The 18,199-nt window shown below is 44.8% G+C and overlaps 1 protein-coding gene across 1 annotated transcript; it reads right to left on the bottom strand.

The window, feature by feature from the left end:
* Positions 1 to 1,570: 1,570 nt before the first annotated feature.
* On the bottom strand, positions 1,571 to 15,313 carry LOC115835563 (E3 ubiquitin-protein ligase HERC2-like). Its single transcript, XM_030815115.1, has 6 exons — positions 15,193 to 15,313; positions 11,562 to 11,755; positions 7,016 to 7,216; positions 4,600 to 4,828; positions 4,378 to 4,507; positions 1,571 to 3,017 (listed from the first exon to the last, which is right to left on the bottom strand). Exons 1-6 carry the CDS (start codon positions 15,311 to 15,313, stop codon positions 2,984 to 2,986), a joined length of 909 nt encoding a protein of 302 aa, XP_030670975.1. The 3' UTR covers positions 1,571 to 2,983.
* Positions 15,314 to 18,199: the final 2,886 nt, after the last annotated feature.

Here is an 18,199-nt window from a genome sequence, read left to right as displayed (position 1 = left end):
AAAACAAAAAACACCAACAAAAAAAAAACACATAAAATTAATTGTAATAATGGGCGGGTACAGTGGCTCATGGCTGTAATCCCAGCACTTTGGGAGGCCAAGGCGGGCAGATTACTTGAGGTCAGGAGTTCGAGACCAGCCTGGCCAACATGGTGAACCTCTGTCTCTACAAAAATACAAAAATCAGCCAGGCGTGGTGGTGTACGCCTGTAGTCCCAGCTGCTCGGGAGGCTGAGGCAGAAGAATCACTTGAACCCAAGAGGCGGAGGTTGCAGTGAGTCAAGATTGCACCACTGCACTCCAGCCTGGGCAACAGAACAAGACTCCATCCCAAAAAATAAAAATAATTTTAATAAGGTATCATAGTTATCCCAAAAGATCAAAAGTATTACCATTTCAACATGAAATCAATATAAGAAAAATTACTGAGATATTTTACATAGGTTATTTCATATTAAGTCCTCAAAAACCATCAGGGTAGCTTACATATGTAGCACATTTCAATTTGGACAGTGAAATTTGCATTGAAAATATCTGATCTGCACTTAGACTCATAAAATATACAGTTGACGAAGTAGACTCACAGGGCCAAGTGATTCTAAACATTCTTAAATGCTTCCTAATAATGGAATCAAGTTTTTAAATCTGCATTTTAATTAATAAAAATTAAACATAAAATATTCAGTGTCTCAGCTACGATGGACACACTTCAAGTGCTGATCGCAAACGGTGTGAGTGCCAGGCAAACTGGCCAACGCAGGCTACACAGTTGCAGCTGAAACAGCACAGCTGCAGGTGAAACAGGCCAGTCTCTCTGCGCATGGGAACAGTCTGGGCAAGCAGGAGACGGGGAAAATGGGCACTGCCCTTGTGAGAACAAAGGACCCACAAGAGGAACCGTGCACTCACCCCCTGCCAAAGACACCAAGAGCCCACGACGCAGCCTTCTCACAAAAGGGAGAGGCATTCAAGAACTTAGAAAAGCACCTCTGGAAAATGCTCACTTTAAAACTTTGCATGTAACTTTATATTTTAATTACAAGGTTTTTAACATCCATTTTCTCATGTATTCTTAATTAACTCTGTGAAAGTAAACACAGCTTTTATTCTTACTCCCATAGTTGTGTTGGAAGTTCACCTATGTGAACAAGCTGTTGCAATGAAATTTTCTGAGAACGAATCCCAAGCTCTTTCCGTTAACACAAACTATATTGTTTAGTTCTCTAATTTCCATTGGTTAAAGGCCAGAATGTGTGAAATATGCATTATTAGATTAGAAAAACAAAACGAACTTCAGAAAAATATTTGGCAAAATAGCATTTGCTAAACTCTATGATAGAAACTAGCTCTAAAACTTCCTGTTTCAAAATTTCACTGTGTGTCCACTAAGTTCTTTCTGGCTGTGGACAGCAGGCCCACCCCATGCCGCAGACCCACCATGGCCCCATGAACAGGCCAGCTGAGAGCTGCATCCACTGCCCAGGGCTCCCTGCTCTGTGCTCGGCTGCCTGATCCAACCGGCCAGGGCTCTGCTTTCTTTATGTGTAGAAACAAAAACCAGGAGTACGAGTTGACAAAAAGCAGATTTTTATTAAACAGAGGTACAAATGTGTTACATTTTCTAATAAATCTCTTTCACAAATCACCTCGCTGTTTCACTCTTCTTGAATGATCACTTTTAAACAACACTGTCTGACCATTTTGGCTTCTGCCAAGGTTAGCTTCTGTTCACAGGCTGAGTCTGACTTCTTCCCACCTCCTCCTAGTTGGGCCTTCCAAAACAATGCTCACCATTCTTTCACATTGACTTCAGTTTTGAAAAGAAAAGTTATCTTACAAAGTAGTATGTATAACTCTGTAATATGTAAAGTGAGGCAATGATACAACCAGTTTTAAAAATAACCTTCCATGACGATTTTCATCTGCATCCACCTGCTTATTAGTAAGAATCTTTTTCCAGGTTTACTGCACACCCAATTTCTCTTCTGTGAAAAACTTTTGAACATCATCATGCCCTCCAACTTCTCCTCTCACCTATATTTAAAAGGGCCTGCTCTTTATCCTAAAATTTATACTAGGTAATTTTCAGAATATTCCTTTAATCACCAAACAAATGAGATCCTTGTGCTAGATTTCACTATCTTAATATGAAAACCAATAATCACCTATTAAAATTCAATACAGGCCAAGCACAGTGGCTAACACCTGTAATCCCAACATTTTGAGAGGCCAAGGCAGGTGGATCACCTGAGGTCAGGAGTTTGAGACCAGCCTGACCAATAAGGTAAAACCCCGTCTCTACTAAAAATACAAAAATCAGCCAGGTGTGGTTGCAGACGACTGTAGTCCCAGCTACTCAGGAGGCTGAGGCAGGAGAATAGCTTGAACCCAGGAGGCAGAGGTTGCAGTGAGCCAAGATCGTGACACTGCACTCCAGCCTGGACGATAGAGACTCCGTCTCAAAAAAAAAATAAAAAATAAAATAAAAAATTAATAAGTACATAAATAGGCCAGGCGTGGTGGCTAATGCCTGTAATCCCAACATTTTGGGAGGCCAAGGTGGGTGGATCACCTGAGGTCGGGAGTTCAAGACCAGCCTGACCAACATGAAGAAACCCCGTCTCCACTAAAACTACAAAATTAGCCGGGCGTGGTGGCGCATGCCTATAATCCCAGCTGCTCGAGAGGCTGAGGCAGAAGAATTACTTGAACCTGGGAGGCAGAGGTTGCCGTGAGTCAAGATCGCGCCACTGCACTCTGGCCTGGGCAACAAGAGCTAAACTCTGTCTCAAAAAAAAAAAAAAAGTAAATAAATAAAACACAATACAATACAGCTAATATGATTTACCTAAGAAGCTGTTGTATGAGCTGAACCAGAGGCAAACACTGTTTGCCAGAAGACTCACAGATTCCCATATTAATAAGGTCTTTGTCCAGTGAAGTCCTGCTTCTATGAAATGTTGAGGCATTCGCTTCCTGTTCATCAATTTCTTTTTCCTTCTGTGCTTCTTTTCTGGCTTCAATGTCCCATAATTCATAAACAGAAATTGTTTACAAGTGATCTCATTAGCAGGTGTGAAGGCACACAGGCTGGCGGAGGCCTGACCCCAATGCCAAGCTATCCCAGCCTCTGTGGCTACCGCACACGCCTACCCACAGGCCCCCACCTGCCCTGGTGGAAACCCCAACTCAGTTGTGCAGTTTCAAACAGTGTCTTCTTTTTACAGATCCAAGGTCCAGGCTGCCTCTGCTGATGCTCTCCAGCCTCCTTCTGTGAAGTCCCTAAAATCGTTAACCCTGCTAATGGCTCTCACAAAACCCAATGTGATCTGCTCCACACACGCAGCATCCAGCTGCTTTGTAAGGACAAGAAGGAGCTAGAATTCTCACACACAAAAGTCCTGGTTCAAATGTAAATGGCAAAGCCACTTTGGGAAACTACGAATACACACTTACTCCAGGACCTAACAAATTCCACTCCAAGTGTTTACCCAAAGGGAGAACATATGTTCACTAAAGTACGTGTTCACAGCACAATCGTGGCAGCTCTACACAGCCAAAAACAAGAAAGCCTGGGCGCGGTGGCTCACGCTTGTAATCCCAACACTTTGGGAGGCCAAGGTGGGGGGATCACTTGAGCCCAGGAGTTCAAGACCAGCCTTGCAACACAGTAACACCTTGTCTCTACAAAAAAATCAAAAAACTAGCCGGGCATGGTGACATGTCTGTGGTCCCTGCAACACAGGAGGCTGAGGTGGGAGGATCATTTGAGCCTAGGAGGACAAGGCTGCAGTGAGCCAACATCAGGTCACTGCGTACACCCTGGGTGACACAGAAAGAACCTGTCTCAAAAAAACAACAAAAACCAAAAACAATTAAATGTCCTTCAATAGGAGAATGAACTAACAAACAGTACTACACCTATAAAATGGAAAACTTCCCAATAATGAAAACGAAGTCACAATACACACAACAGTGAGTGAATCTGAAAATCATTCTCCAAAGCAAAGCAGGAAAGAGTGCATACTATACAGTTATATTGCTGTGACACTCAGAGCAGGCAAAATGAATCTAATCTGAGGGCAGGGGAGTATCCTGGCTGCAAGTGCCAAGGGGCACAAGGATCTTTCCGGGTGACAGGAATGGTCTACATGATGAACAGGTTACCTGTTAACTTCACTGAAACAGACAACATGCAGTATTTTTTCAGAAATCATCTCAATAATTTTTTAAATTAGCACATAAAAGAATTTTAACTTAAAAAATACTTGGATATGATAAAAGTTTAGTGTTTTACTGTTTTCTCTTATTCTTCACATGTGTGAGTGTGGTATGTCCGATCTCAGTGCACCACCAGGTCACGTGTGCCTCCAAGGCCATACCTGGATCTCTGCAGTAATGGCTGCGTGTAAGGCTGACTCCAACCCTCCATCAGCCATCAAGCTGCCCACCAGAAGATCAATCATGAATTGATGACCTGGACTTATGTTCTCTTCATTGCCTGAAACTGAAATAGAAAGTGTGTGCCAATTTGAGTGAAACGCCATCCCCTCCCAGCACCCTGACCCATGCCCTCTCCTGTTCCTTCCCCGAGCCCACCTGTGCAGGGCAGGAGAGCAGAGAGTGCCCGGTCTGGCTTCCCGGTAGTGGGCAGCAGCACGGACCAGCCACTCTGCAGCACGGCCTGGGCGGCCGACTGCACGGTGCTCAGCATGCCTGCGCTGCTGGCCAGGGTCACAACTGCCTGCTTCAGGCTATTCAGGAGGACGCTGTCCAGACCTAAACCAAGGAATTCTGGGTCAACCTGGTGACTAATGGCAGCATGCAACTGAAAGGAGAAAAACAATTTTCACTTAGAACCCCTAAAAATGAGTGAATTTCAAAGTCTTATTAAACACTGAATAAAACTCAATTTGAAGTATTATTTAAATAGACAAAATAACTCCTCAGTTTATGTATTTTTAAAAACCAGACTAAAAAAACTCTTACCCACAATAGTTGAAGTATTTTCTAGAGGAATTTTTTTAACCCCACTATGAACACGTATATGGAAAAGCTCAAGATCAGCAGAGGAGCTAAACAACTAGCAACAGCAACCTCCACCCCGCCCCAACAATCTGCACCAAACACAGAAATAATGGCTACAATGTAACCACAAAAGCTGCCACAGGTGGTGGCTCATGCCTGTAATCCCAGCACTTTGGGAGGCCAAGGTGGGAAGCTCACTTGAGATCAGGAGTTCAAGATCAGCCTGGCCAACATGATGAAACCCCATCTCTATAAAAAAATCAACCGGGAGTGATGGTACACACCTCTAGTCCCAGCTACTTGGGAGGCTGAGGCAGGAGAATCACTTGAACCTGGTAGGCCAAGACTGTACCACTGCATTCCAGCCTGGGTGACAAAGTGACACCTTGTCTAAAAAAAAAAAAAAACTGCTAAAAATTAGATTGCGGAGCTGAGAGTACACAAGGAAACTCCTCAAGTGCAAAACCAAAATTCACATGGGCACACACAGCAGGAATCAAGAGGTTCTGGGCTCTGAAATTAGAGCCAAGCCGCCAGGCTTCAGAACAACCTCCCACACGGGAATGCACACAAGGACCCACTGAATCCGAGCTTCCTGCAGAAGGCCGGGAGCCACCCAGGATCACCTGCCTGCCAGCCAACCACAGCCAGGGGGCAACACACTGCCCGTCCCAGGCTTTGGGTAGCAAGAGGCCCCACGAGAAATCAGAGACCCAGCCTTGCTCTGTGAGTAGAAGTGAAATCAAAAGCACACCACTCATCTAGGTATAGATATCACGGGTCAGGAAATGACCACCGAAACTCACCTAGAGTCTGTGAAACCTACAGAACCCTCAGGACCCCGGAGAGGCAAATGCAAAACCATATGCTGGGACACCTCGACAGCCTAAGACATACACAAGGCCATGCTCCACAGCACCGACCAGAACAGAAACATCACTGCAAACCAGGAGGGGCAGCAAACACCTGGGGTGCACCCACGCAAACACCAGGACGCCACAGGTATGGTGATAAATGAGTGCTACAGAGGACTAGGAGAAGCATGCTCCAGATCTCTGCTCAGTTCATTACTGCAACTAAACTCTACACTCAGTTCTGTACATTCTAGAAGCAGGGCAAAAAGCGGAGGGGCTGGAAGAGGGACACGATGGGTTGTTACACAGAAACCACTGTAATAAAAGGGAAAAATTACTCTGTCGAGAAAACCGTGGTTCTGGTCATTAAGTTATAGGGTTTTATTACAAAGACAAAGAAAAGATGATGATCAAAGACTTCAGCTTTAGTTTTGCCAGGGAGGAAGACTTTTGTAGCTTTTATTTTGACCCTAACCATAAACTTCATGGTGAGGAAAGGAAGGTATTGCTGTAGGGAGCCGAACTTACTGAGTAGATCAAGCTTGTCCAACCCATGGCCTGAGGGCAGCATGTGGCCCAGGACGGCTTTGAATGCGGCTCAAAGTAAAATTTCTTAAAACATCATGAGATATTTTTGGGATTTTTTTAAAGCTCATCAGCTATTGTTAGTGTATTTTATGTGTAGCCCAAGACAATTCTTCTTCCAGTGTGGCCCAGGGAAACCAAAAGACTGGACCCTCCTGGAGCAGGGTTTTCACAGTGCAGAGGAGAGACAGGCCAGCACTGGTCTCTCAGCTGAGCACTGTCTCTCTCCATCACCTGTGATCTCACCCAGTCATTTCTCCACACACAACAACAGTAAAACAGTAAGAATGCCAACAAACTAGTGATTATAGCAAAAATAACACAATCCATATACACTCTTCCTGCATGCCGAGGCTGACTTCCAGGACAAACATAAAATAAACAGATAAAGTTTTTTAAGCCTTGCATCCATTATTAGTGCATCACAATCTTACTTTAAAATACTTCACCGAACAGACTAAAACCTATGTCCTTCAAAATGCATAAACCTTCTTACAAATCCCTAAGACACTTATAAAAGGAGCAAGAGGAAGGGAAATCACGAATACCTGAAGTCGGGGAAGATTCAGTGTTGCCACGGCCACGCACTCTTTCTCCTGAGGCAGGGGCCAGTCCACGGAGCCGTCCATCCCCTCACTCACCTGCCGCAGCAGGAGATCCAGCTGCTCAGAAGTCACTGAGCAAATATCTGCCCCAAAAGGGACACGGAGGCCAATGGACCACTCAGAGCACGATGACCAAGCACAGCTCTAAGAGGAAACGCAACAATCTAAAATGAATCTCCAAATGTAGCTGCTGGTCTGTCCCACAGGAGTCACCAGCGTGTGTGATGGAGCTGCCTTAAATTACTACCTGTGATCCCTCGAACTGCCCAGTCCAAAGGCATTCATGGGTGTCTAGCTCACACACTATCAGCTTCCAATTCTCCCGCCCATTTCACTAGCCCCATCTCACTTGGCCAACCTGAAAAAGTAAAAATATTTTTAAAGATCTTTCCACTCTCAAAATGATTAATGACATTAATGGATGGCAGTGAGGACCTCCATCCACTTGAAGTGGTATAATAGCAACTCTAACTAGACAATGAATTGTTAGACACACTTAACACACACACAACCTTTCACAGTGACAGAACAGGTAATCGGCAAAAATCTAGGAGAACTGTAGAACACCTTCAATAAACTGGATCTAACTTATAGAACACTTCACTCAACAACAGCAAAATACATATACTTTTTTTTCTCTTTTTTTTTTTTTTTTTTGAGACGGAGTCCCGCTGTCGCCCAGGCTGGAGTGCAGTGGCGCAATCTCGGCTCACTGCAAGCTCTGCCTCCTGGGTTCACGCCATTCTCCTACCTCAGCCTCCTGAGTAGCTGGGACTACAGGTGCTCGCCACCATGCCTGGCTAATTATTATTATTATTTTTTATTTTTATTTTTAGTAGAGACGGGGTTTCACCATGTTAGCCAGGAAGGTCTTGATCTCCTGACCTCGTGATCCACCTGCCTCGGCCTCCCAAAGTGCTGGGATTACAGGCGTGAGCCACCGTGCCCAGCCATACATATACTTTATATATACTTTTTTAAAATTTTACTTTTTTTGAGAAGGAGTCTAGCTCTGTCGCCCAGGCTGGAGTGCAGTTGCGTGATCTCAGTTCACTGCAAGCTCCGCCTCCCGAGCTCAAGCCAGTCTCCTGCCTCAGCCTCCCAAGTAGCTGGGACTACAGGCGCCCGCCATCACGCCGGGTAATTTTTTTTGTATTTTTAGTAGAGATGGAGTTTCACCGTGTTAGCCAGGATGGTCTCGATCTCCTGACCTCGTGATCTGCCTGCCTCGGCCTCCCAAAATGCTGGACCATACATACACTTTTTAAGCATATACAGACCATACATATACTTTTTATATATATATGTATACACATATGTATATACAGACCATACATATACTTTTTAAGCACATACAGAATGTTCACTAAGAGAGAACATATCCTGACACATAAATCTTAACAATTTTAAAAGAAATGAAATCATATGCAGTTTTTTCTCCAATCACAATGGTATTAAACTAGAAATCATTAACACAACAATCTGCAAACACTTCAAAATTAAACAACATACTTAATAATCCATGGGTCAGGCCGGGTGCAGTGGCTCACGAGTGTAATCCCAACACTGTGGGAGGCCAAGTTGGGGGGATCACCTGAGGCCAGGAGTTGAAGATCAGCCTGGCCAACATGGAGAAACCCCATCTCTACTGAAAATACAAAAAAATTAGCCGGGCATGGTGGCGGGTGCCCGTGTTCCCAGCTAATCAGGAGGCTGAGGCAGGAGAATCACTTGAACCCAGGAGACAGAGGTTGCAGTGAGCTGAGATCATGTCATTGCACTCCAGCCTGGGCAACAACAGTGAAACTCTGTATTGAAGAAAAAAAAAAATAATAATCCATGGGTCAAAGAACAATTCTCAAAAGACATTAGAAAATATTTTGAGCATAAATGAAACGCACCAAAATTTGTGGGTTTAATTAAAGCACTGCTTAGAGGAAAATTTATGGCATCAAATCATTATATATCACAAAAAAGATAGGTCTAAATCAGCAATCTAAGTTTCCACCTTAAGAAACTAGAAAAAGAGCAAAGTGAACGCAAAACAAGCCAAAGGGACAAATGACAAGATAAAAGCAGAAACCAATGAGATTGAAAGCAAAAAAACAAGGGAAAAATTAATGAAACTTAAAGATCATTCTTTGAAAAGATCAACAAAATTGAAAAACTCTAGCAAAACTGACAAAGAAAAAAACAGAAAAGATACAAATTATCAGTATGAGGAATGAATGAAGGGACATCACTGCAGGCCCCACAGACTTCAGACAGTTATCAAGAGAACACTAAGGAAAACTTGACACGTAAAAATCAGACAACTTAGATGAAATAAAGCAATGTCTGAGTGCCACAAACCAGGAAAATCCTCCTAGAAACAAACAGGTCACCTGAATTGTTCTATATCTGTTAAATAAATTGAATTTGTAAAATCTTTTTTTTTTTTTTGAGCCAGAGTCTCACTCTGTCACCCAGGCTGGAGTGCACTGGTGCAATCTCAGCTCTCTGCAATCTCCGCCTCCCAGGTTCAAGTGATTCTCCTGCCTTAGCCTCCTGAGAAGCTGGGATTATAGGCGCACGCCACCAAGCTCGACTAATTTTTTGTATTTTTAGTAGAAACGGGGTTTCACCATGTTAGCCAGGCTGGTCTCAAACTCCTGACCTCAGGTGATCCACCTGTCTCGGCCTCCTAACGTGCTGGGATTATAGGCATGAGCCACCGCGCCCGGCATGAAATCTTTTAGAAAGAAATCTCCAGGTTCAGATGGATTCAAAAACATTTAAGGAAGAAATAATAATAATGCTACATCTACACAATCCCTTATAGAAAATGGAAAAGGAGGAAACACATGCCAATACTTTGTATAAGGTCAGCTTTCCCCTGACATGAAAGTCAGACGAGATAGTATAATACAAAGAAAGAAAACTGCAAACCCACATCCCTGATGAGCATCAACAGAAAAATCCTCAAAAACGTGTTAGCGAGTCAAATTTAGCAATATAGAAACAGAATAGGGCCAGGCGCAGTGGCTCACACCTGTAATCATAGGAATTTGGGATGCCAAGGAGGGTGGATCACTTGAGGTCAGGAGTTGGAGACCAGGCTGGCCAACATGGTGAAACCACATCTCTACCAAAAACAAACAACAAACAAACAAACAAACAAAATTAGCCAGGTGTGGTGGTGCACACCTCTAATCCCAGCTACTCAGGAAGCTGAGGCAGGAGAATTGCTTGAACCCAAGAGGCAGAGGTTGCAGAGAGCTGAGATTGCACCAATGCACTCCAGCCTGGGTGACAGAGTGAGATTGTCTCAAAAAAAAAAAAAAGAAATAGAGTAGTAAATTATGGCCAAGTGATGCCTATCCCAGTAACACAAGGCTTGGTCAGTATTTAAAAATCAGGCTTATAGATTATATGTCAACATATAAAATAATTCAGCTGAAAAACCACACTGCAGTAAGGGGAACAATTCTATAAGGTGTCTTACACCTGTAATCCCAGCACTTTGGGAGGCCAAGGCAGGCAGATCACTTGAGCTCAGGATTTCAAGACCAGCCTGGGCAACATAGTGAAATGCCGTCTCTAAAAAAGAAAAAAAAATGTTTAAGAAAAAAAAAGTAAAAATCATCAATGTAATACACCATACTAACACACTAAAGAAGGAAAACTGCATGACCATTTCATTTGAGATTAAAAGCATTTAACCAATTTTAACATCCATTCAGGATTTTTCAAAAGCTTCTAAAAGGGGGAATTAAGGCCGGGCGCGGTGGCTCATGCCTGTAATCCCAGCACTTTGGGAGGCCGAGGCAGGCGGATCACAAGGTCAGGAGATTGAGACCATCCTGGCTAATACGGTGAAACCCCGTCTCTACTAAAAATACAGAAAGTTATCCGGGCACCGTGGCAGGCGCCTGTAGTCCCAGCTACTCGGGAGGCTGAGGCAGGACAATGGCGTGAACCCAGGAGGCGGAGTTTGCAGTGAGCCGAGATCACACCACTGCACGCCAGCCTGGGCATACAGCGAGGCTCCGTCTCAAAAAAAAAAAAAAAAAAAAATTGGGGGGAATTAAAGAAACTGCCTTAATCTGGTAATAAGGCACCACATAAATATGCGCAGCCAACATCACAGTTGATGGTGAAAGACTGAACTGCTTTCCCCTACAGTCGGGAGCAATGCAGGGCACCCACTGTCACCTCTCCTATTCAGCTTCACACTGCAAGTCCTGGACAGGGCAATTAGGCCGGGAAAAATACATAAAAGGCAAGCAGATTGGAAAGGAAGAAATGAAACTGCCCCTCTATACAGACAGTACTTAATTGTCCATGAAGAAAACCCAAGGAACTACAATGAAGCTCATAATAAATGAGTTTAGCACAACCGCAGGACACAAGAACAACAAACAAAACTCTGATATTTCCTATATACTGGTAATGAACAATTGGAAACCAAAATCCTCCAAAATACCAAATCAAGCTCTATATTCAGTACCTGGGCCGGCCCACAGGTAATTCCCATTATGTGTTTGGCGTCCAGTCCCGGCAATGCCGCAGGTTCTGGCTTGGTCACGCGCAACGTGTCAAAATGCTGGCACTGGTCGTTGCTCCCCCAGCTGTGGACCTCGCTGTCCTCAGTGGGAGCCAGGCAGTGGGTGGAGCCTGCAGCCATATCAATCACCTTCTTCCCTGCAAGGAAAGAGGGATGCAGATGCAGCTTCAAGCCTATGACTTCTGCTGCAAGAAAGATATTTCCACTAGGCCATTCAGGTCAGAAAGCTTTTAATATTAACTTCTTGAGGATAATCTGTTGCTTTAATATTAAGCACAATTCATTTCCTTTGGGTATGTTATTAAAACTCCTGTATTTTGTCAGCTACAATTTGTTAGGACCCACAGCCTACAAAGATCAAAATGCTGGGATACGAAAAGGATCTGTTCTTTTTTCTCCTCCTCATTCAGATTTTCATTCAGAAAGAAACAAGGTGCTTTTAATTAACTATTAGATCATATTCTCCCATCCCAGATATAACAATGCACAGCACACTCTTCACTGAGGAAGGCTTTCTAAGAAGAAATCTATTGTTCTCTCAGAGTTAGGTGATATCACTATTTAGAACGTTGTTTCTATTTAAACACTCAGCAAAATATTCTATTTTTCCTTCCTGGTAAATCTAACATGACCAAACAAAGGGTGTTTCACAGAAATGTCAACATAAAAAATAATTCAGCTGAAAAACCACACTGCAGTAAGGGGAACAATTCTATCCTAGGAGCTTACCATAAGTTAACATCAGCAACAACAAAAGGTGTTTTCAACAGTAATTTAAATACCCTCAAAGTAAACGATTTCTGTATCTAATAATTGTCGTAGCTTTCCTATACTAATGGAGGGGAATATAAACAAGGAGGCAAGTGAAATTCAAATACCATTCAATGACACTGAGTAAACTTCTTACTCTGCAACTTATCTCAGAAGCTTAGAAAATAATAAATACCATATGGGCACACAAAACTCTCAGTCATCAAGATATTAACTCTTAGACATCAAGATATTAACTCTTAGACATCAAGATATTAACAAGATATAAACAGAAACCCATTTTAAAACTCAGCTCCAATCACTTACTGCAGGACATCGCAAGCTACCAAAACTCAAAGAGTGACGGTGTGTTACAAGTGCGTGTCTGCATCTTCGAAAGGTTCACATTTGCTCTTGAATGACAATTTTTCTGATACACTGGCCCAGATATGACCAATGATCTCATGCCATCTGGTGTTCAGAGAAGGTACTCCAATGAGAAGCAAATCCCAATCAAAAAAGTTTTGTCTCTCAACCACTTTATTTTTTTGTTTTGAGACAAGGTCTCACTCTATTGCCCAGGTTGGAGTGCAGGGGCCCGGTCTTGGCTTACTGTAGCTTCAACCTCCCCGGCTTACGTGATTCTACCACCTCAGCCTCCCAAATGGCTGGTACCACAGGTGGGAACCATCATGCCCACCTAATTTTTGTATTTTTTGTAGGGATGGGATTATGCCATGTTGCCCAGGCTGATCTCGAACTTCTGGGCTCAAGCAATCTCTCTGCCTCCACCTCCCGAAGTGCTGGGATTACAGGCATGAGTCACCATGCCCAGCCCTGCTTTAATTTAAAGTGTATTTCACTTGATATTAGTACAGCCACTTCGGCTCTTTTTTGGTTACTATTTGAATGTTGTATCTTTGCATTCTTTTACTTTCAACCTGTTTATTTTAATTTAAAGTGTTTATCTTGTTGATAGCACATTGGTGGATCATATTTTCTTTTTTAATCCTTTCAGCCAGTCGGCTTTACTTTTTTTCTTTTTTTTTTTTTTTTTTTTTTTGAGACAGAGTTTTGCACTCCAGTCACCCAGGCTGGAGTGCAATGGTGCCATCTCAGCTCACTGCAGCCTCTGCCTCCCCGGTTCAAGCAATTCTCCAGCCTCAGCCTGCTGAGTAGCTGGGATTACAGGCGCCTGAAACCATGCCCGGCTAATTTTTGTATTTTTAAGAGAGACAGGAGTTTCTTCATGTTGGTCAGTCTGGTCTTGAACTCCTGACCTCAGGTGATCTGCCGCCTCGGCCTCCCAAAGTGCTGGGATTACAGGCGTTAAGCCACCGCACCCGACCAAAGTGGTGAATTTTTTTTTTCTCAGAAAATCTATTCCAGCCGGGCGCGGTGGCTCATGCTTGTAATCCCAGCACTTTGGGAGGCCGAGGCGGACGCATCACGAGGTCAGGAGATCGAGACCACGGTGAAACCCCGTCTCTACTAAAAATACAAAAAATTAGCCGGGCGTGGTGGCGGGCGCCTGTAGTCCCAGCTACTCGGAGAGACTGAGGCAGGAGAATGGCGTGAACCCGGGAGGCGGAGCTTGCAGTGAGTAGAGATTGCGCCACTGCACTCCAGCCTGGGTGACAGAGCGAGACTCCGTCTCAAAAAAAAAAAAAAAGAAAATCTATTCCATTCCTTTTCCAGAAACCAAATCTGTACAAGTTAACTAAAATAAATATTTATACTCTAATTTTTGTTGTTCTGAGGTCTTATTGAGTTTTAAGAATAGAATTTTATCTTAATACATGTTTAGAAAAATTACAAAATACAGATAAAACATAACAAAGAAAATAATAACATCTTTTCCTTCTGTTCTAAGTTCATTACTATTAGCTGAGTGCAGTGGCTCACACCTGTAATCTCAGCATTTTGGGAGACTGAGGCGGGCGGATCACTTGATTCCAGGAGTTCAAGACCAGCCTGGGCAACATGGCAAAACTCTGTCTCTACAAAAAATACAAAAATTAGCCAGGCGTGGTTGCATGTGCCTGCAGTCCAGCTACTGGCAAGGCTGAGGTGGAGAACCACCTGAGGCCGGTAAGTCAAGGCTGCACTGCAGCCTCTGTCCCCCAGGCTGGAGTGCAGTGGTGCAGTCTCAGCTCACTGCAATCTCCACCTCCCGGATTCAAGCGATTCTCCTGCCTCAGCCTCCTGAGTAGCTGGGATTACAGGCACACACCATCACATCAGGCTAATTTTTGTATTTTTAGTAGAGAAGGGGTCTCACCATGTTGGCCAGGCTGGTCTTGAACTCCTGACCTCAAATGATCCACCTGCCTTGGCCTCCCAAAGTGCTGAGATTACAGGTGTGACCACCATGCCCGGCCAGTATTTTTCTTAGAGGCAGGATCTCTGTCGCCCAGGCTGGACGTGCAGTGGCACGATCTCAGCTCACTGTAGCATTGATCTCCCAGGCTGAGGCGATTCTCCTGCCTCAGCCTCCCGAGCAGCTGGGATCACAGGTGTCCACCACCACACCTGGCTAATTGTTAATTTCTTTTTTTAAGAGATGGGGTTTTGCTATGTTGCCCAGTCGGGCAACATGGGATCCTCCAACTCCTGGCTTTGAGGGATCCTCCCGCTTCGGCCTCCCAAAGCTCTGAAAATTACCGACGTGAGCCACCGTGCCCGAATTATATTGTTTTATATTTCTTCAATTTTGTTTTGTGGTCGCTGGAGGTGTTTCCTTCTTGGATTCCCTGCACAGTGCTTCCACAGCTGCTCCATGTAATCTGCCCAAGACTCTTGCTGCATTCAGTTGAACACACACCAGGAAGCTCTTCAGTCCCCAGCCGACCACACAAAGATCCGTTCTCATCTCCCGGGGAGCTGGTCTCGCCACTCGATCCCTGGACAGCTCCAGTTGGTGTGAGCGCAACCACCCGCCGCATGACTAACAGCGCTCCGGGCCAGTCTCCCGTGGGAGTGCGGGCGTGCGTGCGTGCGTGCGGCGGAAATCCCGCCTTCTGGCGCCCGCGGTTGGCCCTAGCCGCAGCCCGTGAGCTCCAAGTAGGAAGATAAACGGGATTGCGGGAAGTGGAAGAGTCGGGAGGAGCGGCGAAGGGCTTCTCTCCCCCATTGGCTGCGCCCGCGGAGCAGCCTCTTGCGATTGGCCTTACGCGGGGGGCGGTAGTCCCGCGTCCGCCCGCCCCTCGGGCCGCGAGAGGCACTGGGATCGTGGGTGCGGGCTGAGCCAGCGGCTGCTGGGAGGCTGTGTCCGCAAGCCGGCCGGGCGAGGCGGCCCGGCCCTGCGCGTCAGGTACTGGCCTGGGACACCGGGGCGGCCGGCGGCGGGGGCGGTGCGGGCGCGGGGCTGGCGGGCTTGGGCGCGGCGGCCGCACCTGGGCCTGCGCTGACCGCCCGCGGCGCAGCCTCGGGCCTCTCTCCATCTCTAACTGGTGGTGGCTGTGGATTTTTCTACTGGCGATCCTTTTGAGTAATTTCTTTCACGCACGCACCCTGCTGTGGGGTAAAGCGGCAGATTTATGCTGCTGTTATTTGTCCGTTTCCTGTCGTGTGTATGTACTTCTTGGATTTGAGGGCCGATGACATTGTGACCTGGCCTCCTGTGAGCGTCCATTCTCCAGGTCTCGCCAGCGTGGTGCAGAAACCCGGCACACCCTGCCTACCTTGGAGGGAGGCTTTCCCTTCCCCGAACCTCCCTCTCCCTCCATCTCTTCCCTCTTTCCCTCTCTCCCCCTCACTCCCTTCCCCCAGCTCTTCTCTCCCCTCTTTCTGTTCTCTCTCTCTCTCTCTCTTTTGTTTTTCTGCGTTAAACTTTTTCGGGAGTGTCTTCGTAAATTATTAAAAAGCGTTAGGTCTTCAACATGTATGTTTACTTGCAGGCCTGAGAACTGGGAGGAAGCTGGAGAAAAGATGCCCTCTGAATCTTTCTGTTTGGCTGCCCAGGCTCGACTTGACTCCAGGTGGTTGAAAACAGATATACAGGTGGGGTTTGACATGTCTCTCTTGATGTGTTTCTACTTCCATTAAATTTCTCGTGTAAGCCTTTTTTTTAGGGCATGTAAGGGTAAGTCAGTTGCATCTTGCTGTATTAGAGGAGCAGGTTTATTTCCTGTAACTTAAAATGTAACAGTCTTTATGGCTGTTTTTGTAAATTGTGCACGGCTGCCTTTTAATTACTTTCTTGCAAGTGCACGAAACTTGAGATCTATGAATAGGCAAAATTTTTTTCCTGTTTATTATTGCTGGTTAAGAAATCCGCCACACTCCTAACCATATCATGGTGACTGTTGTTACTGATAGTTTTTGAGCTGTTTAGTTAACTGTGGAGGGGAAAATTGGAGAAGTAAGTTCAGTAATTATGGCCTGTAGAAACTCACTCATTTTATGAGATCTTGTGTTTGTGTTTCTGGAGAGGTAAGAGTTAGTTCAGTTGAGCTGTTTGGTTTGTATTTGTAACCAATACAAGGACTAAGGACAATTGTGTTGAAACTGAGGTCATGATGTTAGGATCTTGAGGGCTGAAGGCTCCAAATAAATGGTTTGTATAGAATTCTATCTGATTTGAAATTTTCCCTTTCTGGACCTCCACATGCTGAGGCTAACAGTGTCCATATGACAGTGCCTTCCATGACAGGAATCAGCAACCTTTTTTTTTTTTTTTTTTTTTTTTGGCACGTATCAGTGATTCACTCTGTATATTTTAAAAAGTTGTAACCTCTTCCTCCTAGCCCTCCAGTATTTGTTAATAAATTAAAACGTTTCCCAAAGTGTTTTCTGTGAAACAGTAGTTCCAAAAGATGCTCTTAGAAAAGCCAAGTACAGGGAAAAATCCAAAGTATGTGTTTTATTCATTACGTTTGATGAATTTTTTTGTTGTTGTTTTTTCCTCTCGAGAGGGAGTCTTGCTCTGTCGCTCAGGCTGGAGTGCAGTGGCATGATCCTGGCTCACTGCACCCTCCGCCTCTTGGGTTCAAGCAGTTCTCTGCTTCAGCCTCCTGAGTAGCTGGGATTACTGGCGCCCTCCACCTCGCCCAGCTAATTTTTATGCTTTTAGTAGGGACGGACTTTCGCCATATTGGCCAGGCTGGTCTTGAACTCCTGACCTCATGATCTGCCCGCCTCGGCCTCCCAAAGTGTTGGGATTACAGGCTTGAGCCACCGCGCCTGGCCTACATTTGATGAATTTTTTGTCCTTTGTTCTTTTAAAAATCATGGTTAGAAAGCAGAGCATAATTGTTCTTTACGTAGATCCCAAGTGATTGGGATTTTTAGGGAGATTTTTTTGGCCCTCAGTAAATGTCTTTTAGTGTGGCATGATGTGTGTTTTTTATTATTAGAAAATATTTATAGATAGATTTATACATATTAAATTCCATTTTTTTTTTTTTTTTTTTTGAGACAGAGTCTCACTGTGTTGCCTAGGCTGGAATGCAGTGGTGCCATCTCGGCTCACTGCAGCCTCTGCCTTCTGGATTCAAATGATTCTCCTGCCTCAGCCTCCCGAGCTGCTGGGATTACAGGTGGCTGTCACCATGCCCGGCCAATTTTTGTATTTTCAGTAGAGATGGGGTTTCACCGTGTTAGCCAGGCTGGTCTCAAACTCCTGACCTCAAGTGATCTGCCCGCCTCGGCCTCCCAAAGTGCTGGGATTACAGGTGTGAGCTGCCCACCTGGCTCATTTTCACTCTCCATTAGCTGCTTGTCTCCCCCATTCATTTCCTACCTTTCTGTGTATGATTTCTGAATTCAATGTATTTCATGTCTTAACTTTCTGAATTGTTTGTTCTCTCATTTTCTATGTTTTTAAGGAA

Source organism: Nomascus leucogenys, chromosome 6 (genome assembly GCF_006542625.1).
Source record: "Nomascus leucogenys isolate Asia chromosome 6, Asia_NLE_v1, whole genome shotgun sequence".
Classification (NCBI taxonomy): domain Eukaryota; kingdom Metazoa; phylum Chordata; class Mammalia; order Primates; family Hylobatidae; genus Nomascus; species Nomascus leucogenys.
The sequence above is the reverse complement of the archived record's forward strand: the minus strand, read 5'-3'. Positions and strand labels throughout refer to the sequence as shown.

Coding starts and splice junctions, on each gene's coding strand:
- LOC115835563 (XM_030815115.1), bottom strand. CDS start 15,313: ATGCGGCGGGTGGTTGCGCTCACACCAACTGGAGCTGTCCAGGGATCG. Junction 11,756..15,192: donor GGGGACTGAAGAGCTTCCTG/GTGTGTGTTCAA, acceptor CTTTCCTTGCAG/GGAAGAAGGTGATTGATATG. Junction 7,217..11,561: donor TTACCTGTGGGCCGGCCCAG/GTACTGAATATA, acceptor GTTTCCTCTTAG/AGCTGTGCTTGGTCATCGTG.